The sequence below is a fragment of the Oncorhynchus masou genome, chromosome 23 (assembly GCF_036934945.1).
Source record: "Oncorhynchus masou masou isolate Uvic2021 chromosome 23, UVic_Omas_1.1, whole genome shotgun sequence".
Lineage (NCBI taxonomy): Eukaryota > Metazoa > Chordata > Actinopteri > Salmoniformes > Salmonidae > Oncorhynchus > Oncorhynchus masou.
Window position 1 is genome coordinate 61,883,650 of NC_088234.1, and position 13,686 is coordinate 61,897,335.

Below are 13,686 nucleotides of genomic sequence, written 5' to 3' on the forward strand. Positions count from 1 at the left end.
ACAGCCTGAATTCGTCAGGCATAGACTCTACAAGTTGTCAAAAGCATTCCACAGGGTGTACATTTGGGCATATCAAAAATATATACAGGAAGAATTTTAGTATCCATTTTCCACCTCGTCATTGTCCTTTGATTTGAGAGGGATGTCTGTTGTTTCCACAACTTGGGATCCAGCCAAACCTTTCCTAGAATGGTACATTAAAAGAAAAAGATATACAAAATCATTGATAAAACATTTACTATGACATTCATAATTATCAATAATCATGTTTAGAAAGAAATTAATTCACCATTTTGACTGAAATCTATACTAAGCAACGGGTCCTGTGTGGCTCAGTCGGTAGAGCATGGAGCTTGCAACGCCAAGCGTCGTGGGTTCGATTCCCGCTGGGGCCACCCATATGTAAAAAGTAGTGGCCCCAGCCGACTTGTAAGTCGCTTTGAACAAAAGCGTCTGCTAAATGGGATATATATATTATTATTTATTGTTACCCTGAAATGATATGGAGATCAAGTCCCTTGTTCTCGGCCTAAGGCTGGGATTCAATCCAAGGTAGGCTATAACGCAACGCATAACAACAGCCTTTTAAAGGGAATTTACGCTTCCGCCGACATGCGAAGTGTTTCCCATTAATGTGATCTCCCCAAATGTTGGGGAAAATGCCTTTAAAGGCGCAATGCACTGTGTGCAACCCAGCCAAATTCACTTAAAAATGTATGTTAAAAACCTGTCATTCTCATTGAAAGCAAGTCTGATAAGTGGTAGATCCATTCTATGTGCCCAATTGTTTATGCTTCCTTTCCTTAGTTTAGTTTTTGCGTCCTTTTACTTTAGATTTTGTACACCAGCTTTAAAAAGTAGAAAATATATTTTGGGTTATTGAAAATACATTATATTTCACAGCGGTTTAGATGGTACAATGAATCTCTACATTGCTTGTTATGTCACATAAACTGAAATTATAGGACAGTTTAGAATTTTAGCAACCACGCAATGGTGGAACGATTTCTGCATATTGGGCACATTGTCAGCGATCAAGTGCGCTGCTCTATAATGCGCTCTATTGCATCCAACCTTAAGTGTCTGTATCACAGTGGCTATATCATACCCTGTCTGCCCATCCTCGACGTCCTGGATGGTCTCTGGTAGACAGCGGCCTCGTGTCTCCGGCAGCATCCTGGCCACCAGGCTAGCCAGCAGGGCTATGGAGCAGAGGAGGACCTGTGGAAGGTCCCTCCACACCTCGTCCAGCAGCAGGATCAGAGGGGCCAGAGACACTCCCAGACGACCCATGGATGAGTTGTAGCCCATGCCGTTCTGCCTGAGAGACAGAGAGAAAGACACAGAACACATGTTTTGACATGTCTTTAGTTACACTTTAAATCAGAATCCCAATCTCCTGATGTTGATCTCTTTCTGTATTTTTTCCATTCTTAATGACATTTCCACAGGAAAGTTGAAAGTAAAGGGGCCTAGATAGGAAAGTGACCAAGGTGGGAACCCCCATCGCCAGGGGCATGTGGTTCTGAGTCAGTGCAACCACTACACTAAATCCCCATCAAATATTCCTTTGTTAAAGAGAGAGTAGAGAGGAATCATTTACCTGACCACAGTAGGGAACAGCTCAGAGCTGTACAACACAACGGTTGTGAAGGATGTTGCCGAGCAACCCTTCCCCAGCACCGCCACCACCGTCCTTAAAACAGACATGTCTGAAAGAGAGGATGGGAACAACATGACCTTTAACTCAAAGTTACGCACCTCATTTAAATCTTGAGGATGAGTCCATGAATAACAAACAGACTGGAACAGATCCCAGCAGTACTAGATGTGATGACACTTGTAGTGACACTCTACTCCTGTAGAGTTGTAATCTAGTGCCAGGGTATGTTCCACCCCAGCTACACACCTGATTCAACTAAGCATGGTCTTCAATTGAGCTATTAGTTGAATCATGTAGTATGTTAGTATGTTAGTGCTGCACTGAAACGAAAGCCTGCACACTGCTGCAAACCCCAGTTTTTTATATGATAACTCCTATATTTAAGCAATAAGGCCCGAGAGGGTTGGGTATATGGCCAACATACCACGGCTAAGGTCTGTTCTGAAACACGATGCAACGCAGAGATCCTGGATACAATTGTCCATATACCACAAACAGAGGTGCTTTATTGCTATTATAAACTGGTTACCAACATAATTAGAGCAGTAAAAATAAATGGTTTTGTCATACCCACGGTATACAGTCTGATATACCATGGCTGTCAGCCAATCAGCATTCAGAGCTCAAACCACCCAGTTTATAAAAGATTATTTATTTCATTTATTTTATTTTTTACAGTACCTTGCGAAAGTATTCGCCCCCCTTGAACTTTGCGACCTTTTGCCACATTTCAGGCTTCAAACAAAGATATAAAACTGTATTTTTTTGTGAAGAATCAACAACAAGTGGGACACAATCATGAAGTGGAACGACATTTATTGGATATTTCAAACTTTTTTAACAAATCAAAAACTGGAAAATTGGGCGTGCAAAATTATTCAGCCCCCTTAAGTTAATACTTTGTAGCGCCACCTTTTGCTGCCATTACAGCTGTAAGTCGCTTGGGGTATGTCTCTATCAGTTTTGCACATCGAGAGACTGAATTTTTTTCCCATTCCTCCTTGCAAAACAGCTCGAGCTCAGTGAGGTTGGATGGAGAGCATTTGTGAACAGCAGTTTCCAGTTCTTTCCACAGATTCTCGATTGGATTCAGGTCTGGACTTTGACTTGGCCATTCTAACACCTGGATATGTTTATTTTTGAACCATTCCATTGTAGATTTTGCTTTATGTTTTGGATCATTGTCTTGTTGGAAGACAAATCTCCGTCCCAGTCTCAGGTCTTTTGCAGACTCCATCAGGTTTTCTTCCAGAATGGTCCTGTATTTGGCTACATCCATCTTCCCATCAATTTTAACCATCTTCCCTGTCCCTGCTGACGAAAAGCAGGCCCAAACCATGATGCTGCCACCACCATGTTTGACAGTGGGTATGGTGTGTTCAGGGTAATGAGCTGTGTTGCTTTTACGCCAAACATAACATTTTGCATTGTTGCCAAAAAGTTCAATTTTGGTTTCATCTGACCAGAGCACCTTCTTCCACATGTTTGGTGTGTCTCCCAGGTGGCTTGTGGCAAACTTTAAACAACAATTTTTATGGATATCTTTAAGAAATGGCTTTCTTCTTGCCACTCTTCCATAAAGGCCAGATTTGTGCAATATACGACTGATTGTTGTCCTATGGACAGAGTCTCCCACCTCAGCTGTAGATCTCTGCAGTTCATCCAGAGGGATCATGGGCCTCTTGGCTGCATCTCTGATCAATCTTCTCCTTGTATGAGCTGAAAGTTTAGAGGGACGGCCAGGTCTTGGTAGATTTGCAGTGGTCTGATACTCCTTCCATTTCAATATTATCGCTTGCACAGTGCTCCTTGGGATGTTTAAAGCTTGGGAAATCTTTTTGTATCCAAATCCGGCTTTAAACTTCTTCACAACAGTATCTCGGACCTGCCTGGTGTGTTCCTTGTTCTTCATGATGCGCTCTGCGCTTTTAACGGACCTCTGAGACTATCACAGTGCAGGTGCATTTATACGGAGACTTGATTACACACAGGTGGATTGTATTTATCATCATTAGTCATTTAGGTCAACATTGGATCATTCAGAGATCCTCACTGAACTTCTGGAGAGAGTTTGCTGCACTGAAAGTAAAGGGGCTGAATAATTTTGCACGCCCAATTTTTCCGTTTTTGATTTGTTAAAAAAGTTTGAAATATCCAATAAATGTCGTTCCACTTCATGATTGTGTCCCACTTGTTGTTGATTCTTCACAGAAAAATACAGTTTTATATCTTTATGTTTGAAGCCTGAAATGTGACAAAAGGTCGCAAAGTTCAAGGGGGCCGAATCCTTTCGCAAGGCACTGTATTTCAACTTTATTTAACCAGGTAGGCAAGTTGAGAACAAGTTCTCATTTAATGGTGGGTAGTATATGGGGCTTTGGTGACAAAACGGATTGCACTGTGATAGACTGCATCCAATTTGTTGAGTATGGTATTGGAGGCTATTTTGTAAATGACATCGCCAAAGTCGAGGATTGGTAGGATTGTCACGCCCTGGTCGAAGTATATTGTGTTTGTCTTCATTTATTTGGTCAGGCCAGGGTGTGACATGGGTTTTTTGTATGTGGTGTGTTTGTATTGGGATTGTAGCTTAGTGGGGTGTGCTAGTTAAGTCTCTGGCTGTCTGAAGTGGTTCTCAATCAGAGGCAGGTGTTTATCGTTGTCTTTGATTGGGAACCATATTTAGGCAGCCATATTCATTGAGTGTTTCGTGGGTGATTGTCCTTATGTCCTTGTTCTGTGTTAGCCTATACTTGTGTAAACTGTTTCAGTTTTCGTTACGTTCATTACGTTTATTGTTTTGTAGTGTTTGTGTTTAGTGTGTTTGTCATTAAACATGAATCGTAATCGTCACGCCGCATTTTTGGTCCGACTCTCCTTCCCACAACGAAAGCCGTAACAGAATCACCCACCACAACAGGACCAAGCGGCGTGTCAACAGGCAGGAGCCGCAGGAGAAGCAACAGCGGCAGCAACAAAATGAGGAATGGACATGGGAGGATGTTTTGGATGGCAAGGGTCGCTACACATGGGAGGAAATACTGGCTGGAAGAGATCGCCTCCCATGGGAACAGATGGAGGCACTTAGGAGAGCAGAGGCAGCAGGAGAGAGTAGCCGGCGTTAGGAGGGAACACGGTTGGCAAGGAAGCCCGGGAGTCAGCCCCCAAAATTTCTTGGGGGAGGCTCACAGGGAGTATGGCGACGCTGGGTAAGAGACCTACGCCAACTTCCTGAGGTTACTGGGGCGCTAGAGAGACCGGGCAGGCACCGTGTTATGCTGTGGTACGCACGGTGTCTCCAGTGCGGGTGCATAGCCCGGTGCGGTATACTCCAGCTCCGCGTATCGGCCGGGCTAGATTGAGCGTCGAGCCAAATGCCATGAAGCCGGCTCTACGCATCTGGTCCCCAGTGTGTCTCCTTGGGCCGGCTTACATGGCACCAGCCTTGCGCACGGTGTCCCCGGTTCGCCTACATAGCCCAGTGCAGGCTATTCCACCTCGCCGCACTGGCAGAGCGACGGGAGTATTCAACCAGGTAAGGTTGGGCAGGCTCGGTGCTCAAGAGCTCCAGTGCGCCTGCACGGTCCGGTCTACCCTGTACCACCTCCACATACCAGCCCTCCGGTGGCAGCTCCCCGCACCAGGCTTCCTGTGCGTGTCCTCGGCCCAGTACCACCAATGCCAGCACCACGCATCAGGCCTACAGTGCGCCTCGCCTCTCCAGTGCTGCCCGAGCCTTCCTCCTCTACAGTGCTGCTGGAGTCTCCTGCCTGTTCAGCGCAGCCAGAGCTGCCAGCCTGCAAGGAGCAGCCAGAGCTGCCAGAGCTGCCGGTCTGCATGGAGCAGCCAGAGCTGTCGGTCTGCATGGAGCAGCCAGAGCTGTCGGTCTGCAAGGAGCTGCCAGTCTGCAAGGAGCTGCCAGTCTGCAAGGAGCTGCCAGTCTGCATGGAGCCGCCAGAGCTGCCAGTCTGCATGGAGCCACCAGAGCTGCCAGTCTGCATGGAGCCGCCAGAGCTGCCAGTCTGCATGGAGCCGCCAGAGCTGCCAGTCTGCATGGAGCCGCCAGAGCTGCCAGTCTGCAAGGAGCTGCCAGTCTGCAAGGAGCTGCCAGTCTGCAAGGAGCTGCCAGTCTGCAAGGAGCTGCCAGTCTGCAAGGAGCCGCCAGAGCTGCCAGTCTGCATGGAGCCGCCAGAGCTGCCAGTTTGCATGGAGCCGCCAGAGCTGCCAGTCTGCATGGAGCCGCCAGAGCTGCCAGTCTGCTAGGAGCTGCCAGTCTGCAAGGAGCTGCCAGTCTGCATGGAGCCGCCAGAGCCGCCAGTCTGCATGGAGCAGCCAGAGTCGCCAGTCAGCATGGAGCAGCCAGAGTCGCCAGTCAGCATGGGGCAGCCAGAGCCGCCAGTCAGCATGGAGCAGCCAGAGCCGCCAGTCAGCCAGACTCTTCCAGATCTGCCAGTCAGCCAGATTCTTCCAGATCCGCCAGTCAGCCAGACTCTTCCAGATCCACCAGTCAGCCAGACTCTTCCAGATCCGCCAGTCAGCCAGACTCTTCCAGATCCGCCAGTCAGCCAGGATCTTCCAGATCCGCCAGTCAGCCAGGATCCGCCAGCCAGCCAGACTCTTCCAGATCTGCCAGTCAGCCAGACTCTTCCAGATCCGCCAGTCAGCCAGGATCCGCCAGCCAGCCAGACTCTTCCAGATCTGCCAGTCAGCCAGACTCTTCCAGATCCGCCAGTCAGCCAGGATCCGCCAGCCAGCCAGACTCTTCCAGATCCGCCAGTCAGACAGACTCTTCCAGATCCGCCAGACTCTTCCAGATCCGCCAGTCAGCCAGACTCTTCCAGATCCGCCAGTCAGCCAGGATCCGCCAGCCAGCCAGACTCTTCCAGATCCGCCAGCCAGCCAGACTCTTCCAGATCCGCCAGTCAGCCAGACTCTTCCAGATCCGCCAGTCAGCCAGACTCTTCCAGATCCGCCAGTCAGCCAGACTCTTCCAGATCCGCCAGTCAGCCAGACTCTTCCAGATCCGCCAGTCAGCCAGACTCTTCCAGATCCGCCAGTCAGCCAGGATCTGCCAGAACCGCCAGATCCAACCACCTGCCTGAGCTGCCCCTCAGTCCCGAGCTGCCCCTCAGTCCAGTGGGGTTCTGGGTGAGGACTACTAGGTCATGGTCGGCGGCGAGGGTGGACTATCCAAGGAAAAGAGGAGGAGTGACTAAGACTTTGATAGAGTGGGGTCCACGTCCCGCGCCGGAGCCGCCACCATGGACAGACGCCCACCCGGAACCTCCCCTATGCACCTTGAGTGTTTCGTGGGTGGGGGGGGTGGGGGGGTTCTGTCACGCCCTGGTCAAAGTATATTGTGCTTGTCTTCATTTATTTGGTCAGGCCAGGGTGTGACATGGTTTTTTTGTATGTGGTGTGTTTGTATTGGGATTGTAGCTTAGTGGGGTGTGCTAGTTAAGTCTGTGTCTGTCTGAAGATGTTCTCAGAGGCAGGTGTTTATCGTTCTCTCTGATTGTGGAGCCATATTTAGGCAGCGATATTCATTGAGTGTTTCGTGGGTGATTGTCCTTATGTCCTTGTTCTGTGTTAGTTTACACAAGTATAGGCTGTTTCAGTTTTCGTTACGTTCATTACGTTTATTGTTTTGTAGTGTTTGTGTTTAGTGTGTTTGTCATTAAACATGAATCGTAATCTACACGCCGCATTTTGGTCCGACTCTCCTTCCCACAACGAAAGCCGTAACAAGGATGGTCAGTTTTACAAGGGTATGTTTGGCAGCATGAGTGACGGATGCTTTGTTGCAAAATAGGAAGCCAATTCTAGATTTAACTTTGGATTGGAGATGTTTGATATGGGTCTGGAAGGAGAGTTTACAGTCTAACCAGACACCTAAGTATTTGTAGTTGTCCACGTATTCTAAGTCAGAGCCATCCAGAGTAGTGATGTTGGACAGGCGGGCAGGTGCAGGTAGCGATCGGTTGAAGAGCATGCATTTAGTTTTACTTGTATTTAAGAGCAATTGGAGGCCACGGAAGGAGAGTTGTATGGCATTGAAGCTTGCCTGGAGGGTTGTTAACACAGTGTCCAAAGAAGGGCCAAAAGTATACAGAATGGTGTCATCTGCGTAGAGGTGGATCAGAGACTCACTAGCAGCAAGAGCGACCTCATTGATGTATACAGAGAAGAGAGTCGGTCCAAGAATTGAACCCTGTGGCACCCCCATAGAGACTGCCAGTGGTCCGGACAGCAGACCCTCCGATTTGACACACTGAACTCTATCAGAGAAGTAGTTGGTGAACCAGGCGAGGCAGTCATTTGAGAAACCAAAGCTGTCGAGTCTGCCGATGAGGATGTGTTGATTGACAGAGTCAAAAGCCTTGGCCAGATCAATGAACACGGCTGCACAGTAATGTTTCTTATCGATGGCGGTTAAGATATCGTTTAGGACCTTGAGCGTGGCTGAGGTGCACCCATGACCAGCTCTGAAACCAGATTGCATAGCAGAGAAGGTATGGTGAGATTCGAAATGGTCGGTAATCTGTTTGTTAACTTGGCTTTCGAAGACCTTAGAAAGGCATGGTAGGATAGATAGGTCTGTAGCAGTTTGGGTCAAGAGTGTTCCCCCCTTTGAAGAGGGGGATGACCGCAGCTGCTTTCCAATCTTTGGGAATCTCAGATGACACGAAAGAGAGGTTGAACAGGCTTGTAATAGGGGTGGCAACAATTTCGGCAGATAATTTTAGAAAGAAAGGGTCCAGATTGTCTAACCTGGCTGATTTGTAGGAGTCCAGATTTTGCAGCTCTTTCAGAACATCAGCTGAACGGATTTGGGAGACGGAGAAATGGGGAAGGCTTGGGCGAGTTGCTGTGGGGGGTGCAGTGCTGTTGACCGGGTTAGGAGTAGCCAGGTGGAAAGCATGGCCAGCCGTAGAAAAATGTCTATTGAAATTCTCAATTATGGTGGATTTATCAGTGGTGACAGTGTTTCCTATCTTCAGTGCAGTGGGCAGCTGGGAGGAGGTGTTCTTATTCTCCATGGACTTTAGTGTCCCAGAACCTTTTTGAGTTAGTGTTGCAGGAAGCAAATTTCTGCTTGAAAAAGCTAGCCTTGCCTTTTCTAACTGCCTGCGTATAATGGTTTCTAGCTTCCCTGAACAGCTGCATATCACGGGGGCTGTTCGATGATAATGCAGAACGCCATAGGATGTTTTTGTGTTGGTTAAGGTCAGTCAGGTCTGGGGAGAACCAAGGGCTATATCTGTTCCTGGTTCTAAATTTCTTGAATATGGCATGTTTATTTAAGATGGTTAGGAATGCATTTAAAAAAAATATCCAGGCATCCTCTACTGACGGGATGAGATCAATATCCTTCCAGGATACCCCGGCCAGGTCGATTAGAAAGGCCTGCTCGCTGAAGTGTTTCAGGGAGCGTATTACAGTGATGAGTGGAGGTCGTGACCGCTGACCCATTACGGATGCAGGCAATGAGGCAGTGATCGCTGAGATCTTGGTTGAAGACAGCAGAGGTGTATTTAGAGGGCAAGTTGATTAGGATGATATCTATGAGGGTGCCCGTGTTTAAGGCTTTGGGGAGGTACCTGGTAGGTTCATTGATAATTTGTGTGAGATTGAGGGCATCAAGTTTAGATTGTAGGATGGCTGGGGTGTTAAGCATGTTCCAGTTTAGGTCGCCTAGCAGCACGAGCTCTGAAGATAGATGGGGGGCAATCAGTTCACATATGGTGTCCAGATCACAGCTGGGGGCAGAGGGTGGTCTATAGCAGGCGGCAACGGTGAGAGACTTGTTTTTAGATAGGTGGATTTTTAAAACATTTACATTTTACATTTAAGTCATTTAGCAGACGCTCTTATCCAGAGCGACTTACAAATTGGTGAATTCACCTTCTGACATCCAGTGGAACAGCCACTTTACAATAGTGCATCTAAATCATTTAAGGGGGGGGGTGAGAAGGATTACTTATCCTAAAAGTAGAAGTTCAAATTGTTTGGGTACAGACCTGGATAGTAGGACAGAACTTTGCAGGCTATCTTTGCAGTAGATAATACTGCCTTCTGGACCGGAGTTGCTCACCTTTCTAATCAACAAAAAAAAGCACTCACCTCGGGGTATGAAGATGTTGATAGCGAGACAGATTCCAGCTCCTAGTAAAGATCCCACTTCTGTGTTTCTCCTGCCCACCTTATCCAGAAGGTAGTACGCTGATAGTTTGGCTGGCAGCTCTATGGCACCGTACACAAACTGGGTCAGATAGATATTGAGTCCAAATCCAGTGATGTTGAAGCTAATGCCATAAAATGTTGATGCCACACCATACCTTCGGTAGGAGAAATCAGGTTGGCATTGTTGGTGTTGTTAAACTGTGTAGACTGATGTCATGTGTCGTGACAGTTTGAATTGAGCTAAAAGTTGACATTATGATATTTTCTTGAATTCATCAATAAATTCTTACATTACTCTTACATTGTTATGTATAACCAGACTTGATGAACATGCATCTACTAAAGCGACTTGTAACAGACATCATGAGAGGGGGGATACTCACCACACTATGCCTGTTAGTAGAGCCAGCCTCCTCATCTTTGGTGTCCTGACCAAGTCCAGGTAGGAGTGACTTCTGTCTTTTCTCTCTGTCACAATGATACTGGACAGAGTCTGTTGGGAAGAAAAATAGAGGCGGATCAGTTGCTGAATCCCAAATCAACCCCTAATCCTTAGACTCAACCACCTAGGCACTCGTGTACATCTGAACCTATTGGATAAGTATAAGCAATATGGCAAAAATCACACCCAGCCTTTCAGAGGGAAAGTAACCTGGTCCCAGATCGGTTTGTGCTGTCTTGCCAACTCTGACCATAGGAGTTAGCAAGACAGCACAAACAGATATGGGACTAGGCTAGAAGGAAAGGTGAAGGAATTACGATATTGCTTAAACTTCCTGGTCCTGGTCCGATCCTGATATTCGCTTACCTCTGGTGTAATTTTGGATCCAAACTCCTCCTTCTGGTTCATCTGGGCACATTGTTGCAAATAAAAGTTAGCTTTCTCAAACTTCCCATTGGCTATGAGCCACCTGGCTGACTCAGGAATCCACCTATTGGAGGAGGTAAAGATGTCATTCACAATTACATAGCAACGGTTAACTGTCCATTCCTTTTTTTGTCAGTCCATCAGTCAGACCCTCCCTCTAACCTCCAGGTGAGTATGGCTAGAGCAAGAGGTGAGGTGACCGCTATGGTCAGCTGTCTCCAGTCGGTCACACAGTAGGCTATGGCTGGAATCATGCAGTTACCAAACGTCCAGGACAGGCTGTCAATCACTCCCACCAGCTTTCTGTGCTCAATGTCCACCCACTCCACACCTGAAGAGATGGGACAACACCACAATCCCAGATGAGGAGAGGGTAGTGTCTGGGGTGCAACGTGGGTTATCTGTATTTGTCTAGTGGGTGGGCTTCATATTTGAGTGTGTGTGTGTGTGAGCCTGTGTGCATGTGTATAATCACTGAGTACTGATGAGACGATAACGATGCCGGTGATACCGAACCCAGTGAAGAACCTGAGCACAGCGAACATGATGAAAGAAGTGGAGAAAGCACTGGCAAAACCAAACAGCATGCCAGAGATATAGGACACCAGGAGCATGGGCTTCCTACCAAACCTAGAGAAAAAAAGACATGTAAAGAGAAGGTGAACAGAAACATCTACATACAGATGTAGGATCTTAATTTGATCACCATGTCGCAGAAGACCTTGAAATGCAGGAAATGTAAAACGTGTAGTATATTTGAGGTATAAAAAGGCTTCTGATATTTGTAATTTCCACTTTCAGACTTGATTTTCCCTGACAAAAAAAAAATGATCAACCCCTACAAAAATGTCCATTAATTCAAATCCACATACAGTGCCTTGCGAAAGTATTCAGCCCCCTTGAACTTTGCGACCTTTTGCCACATTTCAGACTTGAAACATAACAATTTTTCAGTTTCTGATTTGTTAAAGTTGGAAATATCCAATAAATGTCGTTCCACTTCATGATTGTGTCCCACTTGTTGATTCTTCACAAAAAAATACAGTTTTATATCTTTATGTTTGAAGCCTGAAATGTGGCAAAAGGTCGCAAAGTTCAAGGGGGCCGAATACTTTTGCAAGGCACTGTAATAATTCACATTTCCTGTTGCTGCAGGATTATTTTCTATAACAAACTGGCTCAAATTAAGATCCTACATCTGTACATTCAGTAGCCTTATCCAAGCCAGAATGGCCCATATTGCAGGAGCCTCTCCTGTTTCAGTAGCATCAGGCAGTTCCCCTTTTTCAATTAGAAAGATAAGAATCTTATTATGTAGAGAGAATACAAAAACAAAATTCCTCTTGATTGGATATATTTAAAAATATTTAAGTCCAAATGCAGCAGTTTTTATATCAATATCAAACCATTATTGGGTAACAATTAAGTACCTCAATGCAACAGTATTCGATTCAAATGGTCAAAAAGAAACAAGGCTATGGGCCAAAACATACTAACACCTGCAAAATCACGATTTGTCCAACTGATCAATGACAATCGTAGCATCCCATAGTCTGTTGACAGACACTACCATAGCAGTTCTGATACATGCATCTATACATAAGAGATTAGGTTAAAGGTGACTGTAAAATATACTGTCTGTGAATGAATACATGACTGTTAACTTACCTGTCACTCAGGCTTCCAAATGTCATAGCTCCGAACATCACTCCTATGAAGAAGATGGTTGTTGTCGCCTTATTTTGCCCTTTCTGGTCACACACCAAGTCCCACTGATGAGAGAGGTGGAATTAAGAATAAACCCCTTCATTGTATAAATGAGAATGGCCTCTACTTTCCTTTTGTGAAAGACTTTCATTGAGTAGCTAGCAATGCAACAATATTCAAACATTCTTTGAAAGTACGAATAACACTTAAATTATATGCAACATCTGTAGTGGTCAAATAATGACATTCAATGAGTACAACATGACCTTTCGACTTCTATAGTCTTGTGACAAAGAGACAGTAAGACTTACCTCTGTAGCCAGAGTGGATTTGAAGGTGCTGTTGTCATATGCCCATCCATTCTGACAGGGGACTGTAGCTAGATCACTGTTATTGGAGTTGGACAGGATGTGGAACTGGGGCTCTGGGAACATCTTACAGGAGCTTGGAGTCCCATCTTCCTGCACTGGAACGCTGACAGTCAGTCTCTGCTCCTGGGTCAGATTCCCAAAGAGGCTGCCATCATCCAGAGCGCTGAGGTCACAGTGGTGAGAGGGCACGGCTGCTATGAAGTTGTTCAGCAGGAAGTGACACGGTAGGGTGAATCGACCAATAAAGCTGATGATAATGATCATAATCTGGAACCGTCCAAATCCATTGACAACCGAGAGTAGGTGTTCGAACTTCATCTTCCACTTGGTCCACACAGACTTCTATGTCCACAGACTTCTTGTCCACAGACTCGTAATATCAACAGCAATTCCTCTCTCATTCACCAACGTTGAATCCCAAAAAATGTCCTAATCTTTCACCAAGTCTAAAGGTTTTCTGTTGGTCCCTTATTCTCATTGTTAGGTAAACCATGTGAAATTGATCAATCTTTGACAGTACAAAACCACTTAAAGCTCTTTTGTTTGTGGAAGAATGCCTTCATCTACATTAATTGGTGACACATTGACAGAAAGGAGTTTCTTGAGCAACTGAAGAAAATTTCACAATTTCAAACTTTCTAGAAGTTCAAAATGAGAATAGGACGTGATGTTTGTGCTCTTGCCAACTCCATCACTCATTGTCAAGCCAAACATCCATTGTCATGGTACAATGTGTGGGTGACAAGGACTTGATAGCATGATGGTACCAACAGGCTGGCACTCAGGCTAGTTCCCACACAAGTTTGTAGAAAAAAAAAGAAAAAAAAGCGAAAATAGAAGGCCAGATATCTTGAAACGAGACGAAGGCTAGATATACTGAAAAGAGACGAAGG

The 13,686-nt window shown here is 46.1% G+C and overlaps 1 protein-coding gene across 1 annotated transcript; it reads right to left on the reverse strand.

The window, feature by feature from the left end:
- Positions 1 to 62: 62 nt before the first annotated feature.
- LOC135511165 (solute carrier family 22 member 7-like) lies at positions 63 to 13,111 on the reverse strand. The gene is made up of 10 exons (XM_064932761.1): positions 12,734 to 13,111; positions 12,384 to 12,487; positions 11,191 to 11,345; positions 10,878 to 11,046; positions 10,656 to 10,779; positions 10,231 to 10,340; positions 9,788 to 10,002; positions 1,604 to 1,712; positions 1,109 to 1,321; positions 63 to 184 (listed from the first exon to the last, which is right to left on the reverse strand). The coding sequence occupies exons 1-10, from the start codon at positions 13,109 to 13,111 to the stop codon at positions 97 to 99; spliced, it is 1,665 nt and encodes a 554-aa protein (XP_064788833.1). The 3' UTR covers positions 63 to 96.
- Positions 13,112 to 13,686: the final 575 nt, after the last annotated feature.